The 16,023-nt window shown below is 39.5% G+C and overlaps 1 protein-coding gene across 1 annotated transcript in view; it reads left to right on the forward strand.

Annotated features, from left to right (window-relative positions):
• The window catches only part of dnah5 (dynein, axonemal, heavy chain 5), an 87,713-nt gene that overhangs the window by 69,954 nt on the left and 1,736 nt on the right, over nucleotides 1-16,023 (forward strand). Inside the window, exons 77-87 of the mRNA XM_065958146.1 lie at nucleotides 213-403; nucleotides 1,767-1,888; nucleotides 3,341-3,490; nucleotides 4,344-4,589; nucleotides 4,832-5,051; nucleotides 6,519-6,724; nucleotides 7,286-7,489; nucleotides 10,017-10,232; nucleotides 11,053-11,265; nucleotides 12,112-12,264; nucleotides 13,999-14,230. Coding sequence (XP_065814218.1) covers nucleotides 213-403; nucleotides 1,767-1,888; nucleotides 3,341-3,490; nucleotides 4,344-4,589; nucleotides 4,832-5,051; nucleotides 6,519-6,724; nucleotides 7,286-7,489; nucleotides 10,017-10,232; nucleotides 11,053-11,265; nucleotides 12,112-12,264; nucleotides 13,999-14,230 — 2,153 coding nt within the window. The remainder of the gene's footprint in view (nucleotides 1-212; nucleotides 404-1,766; nucleotides 1,889-3,340; nucleotides 3,491-4,343; nucleotides 4,590-4,831; nucleotides 5,052-6,518; nucleotides 6,725-7,285; nucleotides 7,490-10,016; nucleotides 10,233-11,052; nucleotides 11,266-12,111; nucleotides 12,265-13,998; nucleotides 14,231-16,023) is intronic.

Genomic DNA, 16,023 nt, shown 5'->3' on the forward strand with positions numbered 1-16,023 from the left:
TGTATATCTTGTTGTTTTAGCCTCCACTCCACATGCAGCTGATAAGGAAACATATTTTTTTAGCAGTTTATGTAAACATTAAAAGCTACTTACTGAGTAATTGTTTATATCAAGATTGATCATTTATACTTCAAATGTTTTTCCTTCCTAACAGGCTGCAGATTTAATGAAACTTAAAATGTGGTATCTTCTATAAAATTCTATTTCAATAGGTCTTCCAAAAGCCCAATAACTAGCAAACGCATCGCCAACATCATAGAGTTTATGACCTTTGAGGTTTATAAGTATGCAGCACGAGGCCTCTACGAGGAGCACAAGTTCCTCTTCACTTTGCTGCTGACACTGAAGATCGACATGCAGAGCAACAGGGTCAAACACGAGGAGTTCCTGACACTCATCAAAGGTAACAGGAACAAACACAGAGCTTTTCTTTTGTAAGGTTCTGTCCTCTTTTAAATTGTTGCATGTGTAGATAACTTCATACTATGGGAACCGAGGAACCGAGAAATTCAAGGATTTAGGTCGTCCATCCATAACTGAGGCAAAGATGTGACAAGCTATTCACAATTTTGTTATGGAAAGGAATACGAGGATTTGTTGGTTGTGGTTTGTGAACCCAACATTCAAAAGGTGCATGATTGATGTGCCTCAACCAAATCAATAATTTCCTATTGTGTGCATGATGTTAGGAGAACTGATGAGAATGGCCCAGGGTTATTTATTACGAGCCAATGTGTGATTAGCTCTCTTGATTTTTATCTGACCAGCCTTGATTTCTATAGAAATATGTAATAGAAATTGTGTAATATGAACACCTCTGGGCTGCTTGAGAATACGTGGGGTCAGTAGAGTGTCATGCTTGGCTATTCCCTGTGTGTATGAATATGCAGGTTAGCTTGTTCATAAGCCTCATTCATCCTGTACTTCAATATTTGACCCCACTTGATGTCTTTTTGTCCCAATGCATAACGATATGTACTGTATTTCAAACGGTTAAGCTTCTTTCAAATATTTTCTAAAGAAGCTATTAGGAACTGGAAAAAAAAGTGTGTTTCAGACAAGACCATTTACCAAAGAGTAGAACTGCTGTGAAGCCACCAACAATTTATAGTTAGGACGTTTCTAAGAAGAAACTGTTCCTTTGTTTCTCCGATCCTTCACTGTTAATAATTTGCCAGTCTGCTTTGTCTAATCTTCTGAGACTGATATGTTGTGTCAGTTTACTCAGAATAATTGATATGTTCTGAGCCAAAGGCAGACAGTCATACACTGTCACATCTGATAGCGCTCTCCATAAGGCTGCTTTTGAATCTGAACATTCGTAATAAAAAAAGCTACAGATGTAGTCGTACAGCTCTGCCTCTCTACCTCCCAACCATTTGATTAAAAAAAAACAACCTCATATCAAGTTTCCCAAATATTTTAAACATACTGGGATTGTAGTAGTTCTCTCAGAGACATAGAGTGCGTGTTACCGCAGGGAACTCAAATCAAACTATGACTATTAGCAATGCCAGGACAGAGAGTCTGCTGCGTGCAGCTTCACCATCTGTCAGCTCTGACCTGCTGAACATGAACTCACAGGAGCACTTTTGTGTATCTGTTTGCAGCTTGAATGTTTTTTAAACATAAGATATGTTTTCATCAGTATTTAATCAAATTCTATATATTTGTCAATCAATATATTCTTCTGTACAAACTTTTTTTCTTTTCAATTTTGTTTTTCTTTGTGCGTTTGTAAATGTGTGCACTTGTGTGTCATCAAGGAGGTGCATCTCTCGACCTCAAGGCCTGCCCTCAGAAACCAGCTAAATGGATCCTTGATATGACCTGGCTCAATCTTGTCGAGCTCAGCAAACTGTGGCAGTTCTCTGATATACTTGGACAGGTAAAAACACACACAGACACACACAACTTGATCAATTCAGGCGCACCCTGACAGGTGTATCATACCTTGTTCTTTTTTTTTTGCTGCAAGAGTTTTTGTCCATGGGCACTTTTATTTATTAAGTCTGTGGATAACAGTGAACATCTGTCATACTTTTCTCTTGGGGGCACACACACACACACACACACACACACACACACACACACACACTCCTTAACATAGACTGTCAGTTACACACAGATGTATTCACATCCTTTTAAGTTTCTGTAAGTGACTGACAGTTTGGTGGCATCCATGGGGGCAAAGCTCAGTGCTCTATGAAATGAGCTTAGTTTGAAGGAACTTCCAGTCAGCCACTTTTAGCTCAGTGTTTGCACACACATGCCAGTGTGTAGTTGGTTAACAAAGCTTATCCTGATTTCTTGTCCATTTCTTTGATTTCACCTGGTTTCTAGCATGGTTTCATATGTATGCACATGTTTATGAAAGAGACTTCATACAGCTAATATCATAGATGGGATATCTGTAAAGACTGGAAACAAACATGTTATTATGGCAGTGTGTCTGGAAATCTAAGATAATAATAAATTTACTAAAACAGAAGAAAAGGTTTATATGTCATTATTATTATTATTATTATTATTATTATTAATAACACATTCATACATTTTCATACATATAGTAAAAAACAAAACAAAATGATCTTTCCTTACAAGGCCTATCCTTTTCCCAGCTACAGAAGACAAACACTTCTTTTAAGACACATCTCATAACATCAACACTCTTAATCTGAATACTGCCTTCTGCATGTGGTTAAACAGTTACCAGGTTATTGCAGAGCATGTACCGCAAACACAATCTGTCTGCCTGCTTTAACCTGATTACTCCCTGGAACCTGCTTTCCTGCGTGCATAAAAATACAGTGATTAACAAGCTGTGATGTCAGAGTGTTTTTGCATATGTTGTGCTATCAAGCATCCATGTCATAAATTGAAAGCTCATGTTGTTTACATGGAATCGATACAAACTGCTGTCTTGGCAATTTGAGTAACAGCACAAGTGTCAATTAATGATGGCCTGTTGATCATTATCCAAGTTACACAATATTGCATGATTTGTATATATATATTATATATATATATATATATAATGAATGTGTACTGAATGTATTGATGTAGAGGACATCTATTAATGAACAAAAATACAATCATGACAAGTTGATGTGTGGTTCAATATTCAACAGAGACCTCATATTCTTCTGTTCTGTTTTGTCTTCTATTGATTTATTTAGTCTGGGTCTGCATTGACCAATAATATCTCTGTGTTTCTATGTGTTGACCTGCACAAGAATTTATCTTTTTGAGTATCGTATTTTGTTCATTCTTGATGTAATGGAAATCATTAAAAGTTTTGTTTTACCGAATATGATCTTTATATACACATTTCTTTCAGATAAGTCGTAATGAGAAGCAGTGGAAGGCATGGTTTGATAAGGAGGCCCCAGAGGAGGAGGTGATCCCAAACTCCTATGACCAGGCTCTGGACTGTTTCAGACGCCTGCTCCTCATACGCTGCTGGTGTCCAGACAGGACAATCGCACAGGTCAGAAAAAGACACTCTGAAAAAAAGAGTGTCTTTTTCATTTTTTCATTAGCATATCCAGAAAAGGATGATGTGATGGCTATAAAATCAAAGTTTGCACAATCAGTTTCATCCTAAATGTTTATTTACAGTTTAAAAATGAACAGTACACTTATCATAGCTCCAATTCCACTGTTGCTAGATTTCATCACTGTGCGTTTATGACTGTATGATGCAGTCGTTCTCACTTATAACAAGAACTTCATCAAAAGAGTGAATTACCATGAAAGAAAATGAAGAGTTTCCTGAATAAGCATAATCTTACTAAATTATAGTGTTCACGTTTTGAAAAGAGCCGCTGCTTTAATTAAAAATGCATTTGTATAAATGAGACTGGGTCCAGTTTTAAAGAAAAAGAGCTCATCTACAGTAATATCTCACTTGGCAAAGTCTCTTGTTAAATGGAAAAGTGGAATACAACATCTCAAATGTCTCTATGCCTCTGAAAATAAGTCTGAATATCGACATGTTATAACAGACATTCTCTTCCAGGCTGTGATGGGTAGTATTTCTGACCGTTAACACAAACCTAAAGAGGATTTATTTTGCTGCACTCTCTAACAGTCCAGCTCTTTTCTTTTGATGTGACCTCCGGCAGCAGGGTTTACCATTTACTGCAAAAGAAAAAAAGGGAAAAAAGGCTTTAAACTATTTGTTCAGTTCACCGCCTTCCAGAAAGTAAATGTGAGGTTTTAGTTTGAACTTGGCCTGCAATGCTGAGCAAGTCTTTTGAATAATGTTCTTCAGCCTTTAAGTTATGAAGCAGTAAACAAACACAGCTACTCCGCCTCATTACTTTCCTTTTCTCCTCAAGGCCCGTAAATATATTATGGATGCAATGGGCGAGAAATACACTGAAGGGGTGGTTCTTGACTTGGAGAGGATGTGGGAGGAATCTGACCCTAGAACACCCCTCATCTGCTTCCTGTCCATGGGCTCTGATCCGACCGACTCCATCATTGCGTTGGGGAAGAGGCTGAAAACTGAGACTCGTTATGTTTCCATGGGACAAGGACAAGAGGTCCACGCCCGCAAGCTCCTGCAGCAGACCATGGCTAATGTGAGTCATTGGTGTGAGCTTACTGCTATTTTTGAATCATCTGACGTAGCAGCGGACCAGCTGTGTCATTCAGTATCTCAGACAAGAGTGAAAAATGTGCTTTAAATATGTTTTCTGAGGTTTCTGAAAGGATTCTCTCTCTGTTTGAAGGTCACACATTTTTCGACTACAACCTTGTTTCCTTCACATTCCTCGTTAAGGACGATTGTATAAACTATATCACACTTGTTGCTTCTCCTCAGGGTGGCTGGGCCTTACTCCAGAACTGCCACCTGGGTCTGAACTTTATGGACGAGCTCATGGACACGGTGACAGAGACAGACTTTGTCCACGACAGCTTCCGTCTTTGGGTGACCACAGAGGTCCACAGACACTTCCCCATTACCATGCTGCAGATGTCAATCAAGTTCACAAACGAACCACCACAGGGTCTGAAGGCGGGGCTAAAGAGGACTTATGGAGGTGGGGTAGTTTAGTTCTGAATAGAGAAAAACAAATAACCAATCAACTGTGCAGAATACATTTTACTGAGATAAATATGCACACACCTTATCATTAATGAATGCAATTCTGCAGTCTGAAAACATTATTAGACATAAATATGGCCGAAGTGAAGTCAACAAATTGAAGTTATAATTATAGATATTCTAGTGAAATAGAGGAAAATACCCATGATGATTATGTAAAACACATTTCCTTATAATCTCCTTTTTGCACATGTGTAAATAACTCATTTGGAAAAGAACAAAAGCACCTAAATAGACCTTCAATATGTCAAATGATTAACAAGTAATGAGATGTGTGAAGGCTTGGGTAAAAGGCTCCAGGAGCAAAGAGGGTGAACAGCTGTTTACTGCTTAATTCAGTGTTTTTAAACACAAGTACCAAAAGCCGATAAGCTTCATGAAATTTTCATCAAGTCAAAGTGCTTAGTTTTTTTTAATTTTTATTCAAGCCTAAAAGGAGGTGGAAGAGAAGGATATTTAATATGCATAAAGCAGCAGTCTCTGCCTGTCTCATATGGAAATAGGATATGGAAGGTCCTTAAGGACATACGAGATTCTGGGTACACACTTATATCAGCTCTCAAATCCCCACTGCAATTTAAAAAATTCTCATTCTTCTTCTTCATCAGATTGGGAGAAATGGAGAAACAACACGTGTTGTTGGTGGTGCATTCAGAATAGGAAACTAACTGTGTTTAAGTGTTTTAGATATTAATTCATCTAGTTAATACAGCTTGTGCTATTTCCTTAATTTAGTCCTTACTTTTTATCCATTCATGATAATGCAAAGATATTTATACCTACTAGATTTGAAAGATAAGAAACTTCTAACAAGGGACTGACTATTATGTGGATATTACATAGACATATGTTACTTTGGAATTACAGATGTGGTTTAGAATGTATGCAGATATTTTCCAAAAATGATTAAGTAAAATGAATATGGGGCTTTGACTTTATAGATGTTATTTTTCGAGTGAACTGTTTATCCTCCTGTTTCATTGGCTAACATTAATTAGAATCCAGGACAGCCGTTCAAGAAGTTATGTGTCTAAATATAATGTGTTTTACATGGAGTAATGGAAAAATCCTAAATCTTACTTTATTTACACTTGTTTATTAAAATAAATTGACTCTGAAAACATTTGTTTAAGTTAGTTAGCAGCTCAGGGCTTTTCTTAGTCATATGTTTATTTTTTTGTCTTTGTAAAGGGAAGTCTGCACTGGTTATTTTTTCTGATTTCGAGTGTCCAAGTCTTCTATAGAAGAATCAGCAGACTATCTGTCACTGGGAGACTTCTGCTCACAGCTCCAGATGTTGAACACAAAAGTTGCCGGGCCAGAATGCTGTTTTTTTATTTGATTATGAAGCCTACTGTTGAAGACAGCTGCTAATGCGTTCAGTCATGTGACTTCTTACCAGGTATAAACCAGGACCTTCTTGATGTCAGTAACATGGTGCAGTGGAAGCCGATGCTGTATGGAGTGGCGTTTCTCCACAGCACAGTACAGGAGAGGAGGAAGTACGGACCTCTGGGCTGGAACATCCCCTATGAGTTCAACCAGGCGGACTTCAACGCCACTGTCCAGTTTGTCCAGAACCACCTTGATGACATGGACATTAAAAAGGTAGGATAAGTGACTCTTCAGGTGCTCAGCACCTGTAAATCTGTCACAGCTTCCAACAGCAGTAAGATCGTGCTGAAACAGTTCTGAGTGCAGAGTTTAGAGTGAGGATGGCTTGAAAGGCTTTTACTTGTTGAAGAAGTGCACAGCAGGTTGTGATTTTCTTCTCTTTATCACACACACTTTGCCTTCAAGGGGCGCACACAAACTAGGCAACCCGTACCGTGTCCAAGCATGCTTCACCCTCAAAGTCCTAACTAATAGATTTGGAGAATTTGTTCCTTGCCTAGTATGACATCATAAAAAGAAGATGTGAGGACCTTGCAACATTTCCATGTAAGAGTTTTTCTTTCCAGTTACAATCATGGTTTTATATACAGAAAAACAAACCATATTCAACCTTAACAACATTTCTCCTACTGTTAAACATGTTACAAATAGGAGACACTGATATGTATTTGATGAAACAACAAAAAATGACACATTACTCGGTTCAGTTTAAGCTCAATGACTGTAACTAATTTATGTGAAGTTATCTTGTATCCCAATATCATATCTCATCAGGGTGTGTCGTGGAACACAGTGTGCTACATGATCGGAGAGATTCAGTACGGCGGCCGTGTGACTGACGACTATGACAAGCGGCTTCTTAACACCTTTGCAAAAGTGTGGTTCAGTGAGGAGATGTTTGGACCTTCCTTCAACTTCTACAAGGGTTACACCATTCCCAAATGCTCCAGTGTGGATCACTATTTGACCTACGTCCAGGTGAGTCACAAAACAATCAATGATGGTTTAACACTTGTATATCACTTTTTACAGTTGAATCAACAGCTTTAAAGGTATTTATATGGATATATTGATGCAAATAATGGCTGCTGGCCTCAGGATGTCATGCAGGTTTGGATTTGTAAACTAGGTTTCCAAATGTATGTTAAAATTCTCCACGTGTCATGTGATGTTGATGTTTGTGTCATTTTGTTTATGCTGTCAGATTTCAGTGACATCACAAAAGGAGAAAAGAGCGGGATTGGGGATATGAGGTTTCTGCAGGATGTTTGACACCTGCACTTTTTTATGACCAATATAGGCTGCCGTGTGTGATTTAGTATTAGATGCAAGCAAGCTCATTTTATTACAGATTATGTATGATTTTGTCAGAGTGTGTGTGTGCGTGTGTGTGTGCCTGGAGGGCAGTTCCTGAGCGAGTTTCATTAAAGCTAGCTTCATTATGATGGATGCTCGGGGCTGCCAGGCTCAGCAAGCTTATTTCTCTGCACTGCCTCTCAAATACAAAGTGACAAAAACAGCCTTGGAGAACACACACACACACACACACAGATGCACAGAGTGCACATTATTCAAACACACAAATACCATAGACACGTTATGCACACTGATGTTAAGTCTTTATCTAAATTGACAAAATGCCAAACTGACTGCAGCCAGTCCAGCGTGTGTATGTTTGTGAGTGTGAGCATATTTAAATAAAATGCAGACAGCCAGGTAAAAAAAAAACAAATTCTGTGATTGACCACAGGGAGGGACAGTGTGACTCTCCTGTTCATCACCTCTATTTGTTCTTTGTTATCATGATGTCCTGCGCCATTTGAATGCAATGGATGTTTATGGGATAAACTTATTGCCATAAATCACAAGTGTCTTGTTTTTTTCCCTGTGCAAACTCCAAGCTGCTCTCCATCAACAAAGAAACAAGAACAGAAGCACTCTGATCAAATGTAAACATAACAGTCTGTTTCAGCCAATTGGAGAAATAAAGCAGTGTTTGCTCCAACATGCAGACGTGCAGTTTCACACAATTACACACATTCTTGATGTGATCAAAGAAATTTAGAAACGAGGTATTGGACTAACCTTTGTTTTAATGACATGACATTATGGTCACATTGAAGCCGTCTGCAGACATTACAAAGAGAGTTTGTTTCAATTATTCCAGTTTTAACTCCAGAGGATCCTTATTTGGATCACTGCACTAACAGATGGTCTGACTTTTTGTTTTCTTTGAGAAACTGCAACATGCCTTTGAACCAATTAAAGCAGAACCTGTTTCAACTCTGTACTTCAAAATAATCTCACTTTTTTGAGATTCTTTTGATAATCTACTTCCCTGTCAGAGTAACTTTGGCCCTGATGTTAATCTCCAACCTAGGCTTTACCGGATGGAAATATCATCATTTTCATCTGGTAGGAATCAGAAGCACATTTTCAGAATAGAAGTTCTTCAGTATTAACAAACCTTTTTCATAAGATTTATATGCTTTCGATGCAAGTTTTGCCATGGGTCTTTAAAGTAATCTGACCTTCAGAGCAGGAGCATGTTTCCAATATCTCCATAAAAGTAATTGGCGAGGCCAGTAACTACTACATTCAAGTCTGTGTCTGTGATGCTAAGAAATCCCTTCAAACATTTTCCCTGGTATTGGTGTTTTGTCTTAATGGTGTCTGTGATCATATACAGCCACATGGGTGGGCCAATGGAAGCTTAATTCCAGACAGCAGGATCTTGGCTTGGTTTGAAGCTAGTCAACACAAGTGGCTGTGCTTGAAGTCGTGTTAAGCTGGGGATTTTTTATTTATTTTTTCCTGCGCTAGCTAGTCACGCTGTACTGGTTTGTCATATGCGTGTGTGTATTGAAGATGGAGGGATGGCGTGAATTTGCCACGTGCTACACCCTCATGGGGACGCTCCATGCTGGAGGGTGAGAAGAAGCAGCTGGTGACGCTGTGTGTATCAGTGCAGACACTTGGCTGTCAATTTACCCTGAACAACTGTGGCTCAGCAGAGACAAAATTGATGCACAGATAAATAGATACTTGATCCGTAGGAGAAAAAAGCAGCACAGAAATATCTATATAACATTTATTGGAGACTGGGGGGCACTGGTTTGGCTCAATAGAGCAGGGGCCCCATGTATGTACAAGACTACAGTCCTCACCACTAGAGTCACAGGATGACTCTGTTTGGTTCATGTCATACTACATTATCTCTCCACACTATTCCTGCCTCTCTAAAGCTTTTCTATCTGAGTAAAGGAAAAAATCCCAAAAAAGTATCTTTGAAACTTTTTTCCTTTGATGTTTTTTCTGTCATAAGTCGTGCTCGCCTGTTTCTGCCAGCATAGTTTGAAGCTGCTTTACAGTTGCATACAGACCTTACGTATGAGAAGTGAAGAGAGAATATATTTCTGCTTTTTCTTGCTTAACCTATTTCACAAATGCCCTCCATACAGAAGTGACAGCTGGTTAAATAACTGCAACTATTTTTCTTTGACAGGGTCTGCCCGCTTACGACACTCCTGAGGTGTTTGGTCTGCACCCGAACGCAGACATTACCTACCAGAGTACGCTGGCAAAGGACGTACTGGACACCATCCTCAGTATTCAGCCCAAAGACAGCTCATCAGGGGGAGGAGAAACCAGAGAGGCTGTGGTCTCCAGGCTGGCTGACGACATGCTAGAGAAACTGCCCCCCGACTACGTACCTTTTGAAGTAAGCTTGTGCGCGGGTGTGTGTGTGCTCCATTAATAGCCCAAGGCGTGTGTTTTAGCACAATGTGCAATGTGGCAGAGTCAGGGAGGTGGGATGTGTGTTGCAGAGGTGATGAAAGGTTGCTTGTGTTTAACACAGTGGGGGGAAATGGAGGACTAAAAATAAAGAGGGGGGGGGGGGGGGTGTTGAATGGTGCTGGATCCAGCTGGTTTTGTTTTATTTCAGGGTGTCTGTTCTTTTATGACACATGAAAAGGTGGGATGAGAATGTGACTCTCTGAGATGAGCTGCAAAGCTTGTCACTTGTGACTGCATGCCACACCCTTTCTACCACTTACACTCCATCTATCTGTGTGTTGTGTGTCTTTACACTCTGCCATTAATAAGCTATAAATAATAGAGGATTGTAGATGACCATCAGATAAAAGGAAATACATATTTGTTCAAATTAATGCATGTGGCGTAAATACATCTGCCATTTTCAAACATAACATAATCTCCCATCTTTTTTTGTTTGTTTCTTGCAAGTGGCAGTAACTATAGAAACTTCACATGTTGTTCTTAGTTTGAACCTGGAGCATGTAGCAGTATGTTTGAGATAAAAGCTTATACAACAGCTCAGGAGCTGCAAATAAATCAAATGAATGTTTATTTAAAGAAGTTTGTCTCAGATGTCGGTAGATAAGAAGTGGTTCCAGGTACATTTCCTGCTTCAGAAAATGTTTTCTGTATCTACACAGCAACACTTTCTGAATTCTAAAGGAGATTTGTCCTTACTTAACTTAATTGTCTGATTATTTGGTCAAATGAAACTGAATTAGGTGAGAGAGCGCCTCAAGAAGATGGGTCCCTTCCAGCCCATGAACATCTTCCTGCGTCAGGAGATCGATCGGATGCAGAGGGTCATAGTTCTGGTCCGAAACACCTTGACAGACCTCAAGTTGGCAATCGATGGCACCATCATCATGAGTGAGAACCTGCGAGATGCCCTGGACTGCATGTATGACGCACGTATTCCTGCACGCTGGAAGAAGGTGAGGGGGGGGGGGGATTGCCTGGAATTGTTTAGAATTGTACTTAAAGACTTTGCAATTAGTTCAACGATTTAAAATGATAAAAAGGAGTCTTAGAGTATGTGGCATTTTGTCTGAACTCTGGAATTTAGATAATTTGCTGCTTTGCAAACATCGTGGGCTAATTGTTGTTAAATTAGCCTTGCTGATAGGAATCCATTTCTATTAGGCTTTTGGTAATTATTGCATTCAATAATAATAATAATGCAGTATGCCACTCAGAGTTATTTGAAAGGTATTTTTATAGGCATGATGGTATTATTTCTCCAATGTAGTCCCTTGATGGTTTTGTTTCTGAACATCATTTTTTTTTTTTACTAAAATAGCCTCTGATATGTTGTTTTGAAAACACTGAACACAGCTCCATACAAGTATTTATGAATATGTGTTCATGTAAGCTTTAGAATTGTATCCACATAAACATGATTCTGTTTTGGTTATGGATAAAAACTTGTGAAAATATTGATATTGAGATAGGGCAAGTAAGATAAAAACAAATAAGCATGGCATTTCCCTTATTTGAAGTTGGAATCAGGTTTTCTGGCTTTGAAGCGTTGTTCAGAAACATTACATCGTTAGACTAATTTAGACTTGAAAGGTTTCCTGGCTGTGATTCAAACCTTATTGTGTCTTACTGAATTGTTTCTTTTTCTGTTGCCATCCAGTGACTCACTATTCATGTTTTTACCCATTTGTTTTTGCTTCATGCCTCCCTGTAGTCTTCTGTGATCCATCCAGATGACAGCTTTCTGTCTTTCATTGTAATCTTTTGTTCATGATGTTGTTTTTTTTGTCTTCGTTTTCCAGGCATCATGGGCCTCCAGCACCCTGGGGTTCTGGTTCACAGAGTTGCTTGAGCGGAACCGACAGTTCCAGGCTTGGATCTTTGAAGGGCGGCCCAACTGCTTCTGGATGACGGGCTTCTTCAACCCGCAGGGCTTCCTAACAGCCATGAGACAGGTACACACAGCTACCTGAATACTTCCCCAACGCCAGGGAGGCGAGCAGATGGTACACAGAGGGAGGAGTGGCCACATTCTCACACACACACACACACACACACACACACACACACACACACACACACACACACACACACACACACACACACACACACACACACACACACACACACACACACACACACACAAACCCAGTTGAAGGCAAGTGCACATACACATCTCTTTTTTCCTCAATTCCAATTTGTATTAATGTGGAGGGATTAAATACGACACAGGGATGTAATCTGAATGTTTAACCTGGTTTGATCCAGATCAAAGTCATGCCCTAATTGTAAGGGCTCTTTTTTTTAAAATGATCTTTACTTAAAAAATCCATACACTAATCTAGATTCACATTTCATTTTAAAAAGGAGGGGAATACATACAATTAACATGCATTTAATAGAAAGATATCGGCATTGAACATTTAATTTAATGATATATTAACACATGCTCTTTTGAACTGTTGCTCAGCCAGTCAATTTTTTCAAGAGATTATTTAAATGAAAAAGTTTCTGAGCTTAAGGTGAAAAAACAGGCCTTCCTGCAGTCCTGACTGTCACCAATTGAAAATGTTTGGAGCGTAAAATAAGACAAGGAGACCCTCAACTGTTGAACAGCTGAAATCCAGCATTACTAGAAATAATAACAATCCTTTAGATTTAGAATTGGCCCTTACAAATAAAGCTTGATTGATTCAAAATTGATTGATATGAAGCAAATCTCAAAGGGCTACAATTTAATGCAAGAAAAGTTAAACATTCCACTTTCAAAATACAGAAACTGGTCTTCTTAGTTCCCAAAGGACTTACAAAGTTCTGTTTGAAAAGTGTGTGTCTGATACAACTAAGTGGTAAAAATGTCCCGACTTTTTTGAAACATGTTGCTGGCATCACATTCGATTTCAGGTTTCAATGTACATTTTCAGCAGACATCTCCATAATCATTTAGGCCTTTCTTCATTGAGACCTTTTAATTGAATCTGACTGGGATCCTGATCTCATGTCTGCTTATCATTTGCAGTAACTCTGCTATGAGCTAAGAAAGATACCCCAGGGCAGATGTGTTTTCTCAGACCCAGATATCCTGTTAGTTTGCTGTCTTAGTTGGAGGAATAAGAAATGACCTGGCAGTGGATTAGTGTCAGGTTTGTACTGTCTTCTAGTTTTACTTGTTTCAGTCTGTCTCAGATCTTGTATGCCGGGCTGACTTATAGAGAAAAGGTTGTGGATGCAAATGTCTGTATTTTACTGAGCAGGGATTTTTTTGTAGTACCATGTTAAATCTCAAATACATCAAATTGTTCTCTCTGCCTGAGGTTGTGCACTGCAAATCTGCCTGCAGTCTGTCTTTGTCATCTCTAATCAATCCTGTTATGTTTAATTTTGTACAAATGGTTTTTGTCTGTTTCTTTTGCCTTTCAAAAAAGCTTCTTAATCGTTGCTCTTTTCGAAGCCTTGTGGTTTTATTTTCTCACTCTCTGCACAGCATCTCTTCAAACACTGCACTGACAGGGCACTTCTCTGCCCTGCACTGTGCTGTTTCATTGTACCTCTAATACAGCCCTGTTATCGTGTTGATTTAAAAAAAAGGGGCAACTTTGCAAAATGTCAGCTCTGTCACTCCTGTGTACTGCTGGGTCACACTGCCCACTCCACTGCCGTCACCTGTGGATTTGTTTCTGCATTTGCAGGAGATCACTCGAGCAAACAAGGGCTGGGCTCTGGACCGCATGGTGCTGTGTAACGACGTGACTCGATGGATGAAGGATGACATCACCCAGCCTCCCACAGAGGGAGTGTATGTTTACGGCCTCTACCTGGAGGGGGCCGGTTGGGACCGCCGCAGCTGCAAACTCATCGACTCAAAGCCTAAAGTCCTCTTTGAGATGATGCCTGTGATCAGGATGTATGCTGAGAATAATGGTGAGAAGTAAATATATCAACACTGTGGATTTTAATGTGCCTTTTCTTTTAACTTTAACTCTTCCAATCCAAATGCTTTAATCCTGTTTTCTCCTATCAGGATTAATCTGCCAATTCTTTGTTGCTCTATCCCTCTTCTACTCTCTTCAACATTCACATTGCACGCAGTCACTCTAAATGGATGGATGTAACATTTAAATGTCAAGCAGACTAAGTGCTGTTTATTTTGTCTTGGAATAGATTACCAGCAGTATGCGGCACAGTGCTTGTCCTGAATAAGACCAGACTATATTAAGACAGGAAGCAGAGGCAGACCTCAGTGGATGCCTGCAAGGAAGGCTGCCTGTAAAATGAATTAATGATCCAATGATACGCGTAATGCAGTTTGTTTACACCAGCCGACCCCTCCCATCTTTTCCCACCAAGAAGGCTGCTGCCTGCTGGGATTGACTTGATATGTGTGCGCGAGAGTCTAGAAAACACATCCACCTCCAATGACTCCCTGCATGTATCTGAGTCCTTGGGGGCTGTTGTTGTTGTTGTTGTTGTAACAAAGATTGTTGGTTTTTGTGCTGATGGGTTTCTTAAAAATACTCCAGCAGGTTTGAACTAAGAGGCTATCTACTAACCAAGCTGTGTGCAGGAGAAGTGGGAAGTAACCATTGCTATATCCCTGGTCCAAGGGAACCAAAACACAACTTGATAAGTGACCCCCACTCTTCCCACTCACAAGAAATCCAGCAGCACAAGTCAAATTCAGATTCAAAGCAGTAGTTTAATGTACTTTAAAGTTGAGCAGTGCCTGAACCGACAAACAGAAATTATCTAATTAAATCTCTTATCTTCCCTTCCCTTTTTTTCTGTGAATCTGTTCAGTCTCAAAAACCAACAACAACATTTTAAGCTCAGGATTTTCTTTACTTTAAGCCCTGACTATTTCTAAAAGTTATTTATTAACTAACACTCAATAAATCGATCAGAATCCAAACTTCATTTCTAACACACTATCTGAATCATCATTCCTACATGATTCACACAGGATCTAAGGATGAATAAACAGACTAATGCTGGTTTTGTTGGAAGTGGCTGGTGACGTGCACAGCAGGCTGCAGCCGCTGAGATGTAAAGAGAACATATTATCCCCCCTTTTCTACCTTTTCAAACAGTCCCCTGTGATCTAAATGAAACATCTGTGCTGTGCTTTGGTCAAAATATAACATGAATCAAGCACCAGAGGAGGTTTGTGACCCTGTATAAACCAGCTCTCTCAGAACGCTCCGTTTTGGTGTGTGTGTCTCTTTAAATGCAATGAGCCCCCCCCTGAGTTTTCCTGGTAGACATCAATCCTCTGTAGCGAGAATAAAAATGGCGGACCTGCACAAAAGTTTAGTTCTAGGCTGGGAATGGAGTCCATGGGTGGAGATATCAGGGGAGGGGAGGGGATTTTTTTTTTACCAGAATCCCACTGTGACATCACAAACTGAGAAAATTTGAAACGGAGCATTTTTCTCTGTGTTGTAAGACTTATGCAGAGCACAAACAAAGGACTGGATTCATATTTCATTTCATATTTCGTGGGTCAGTAGACACTCAGGTTACCCAAATATATGTTCAAAAACACTGTAAAAGTGGATTTTTCATAATATGTCCCATTTAAAAGCTGTGATTCATCCAATCATGAAACAGCAATTCCAGTCTAACTGACCTATCAGACATAGCACCTGATTGAAAGACACATTCACACCGACACGTTCTCACAGATACACATCCACAAAGTGCACGGGAGGAGACAG

This window comes from Labrus bergylta, chromosome 8, assembly GCF_963930695.1.
Source record: "Labrus bergylta chromosome 8, fLabBer1.1, whole genome shotgun sequence".
Taxonomy (NCBI): Eukaryota; Metazoa; Chordata; class Actinopteri; order Labriformes; family Labridae; genus Labrus; species Labrus bergylta.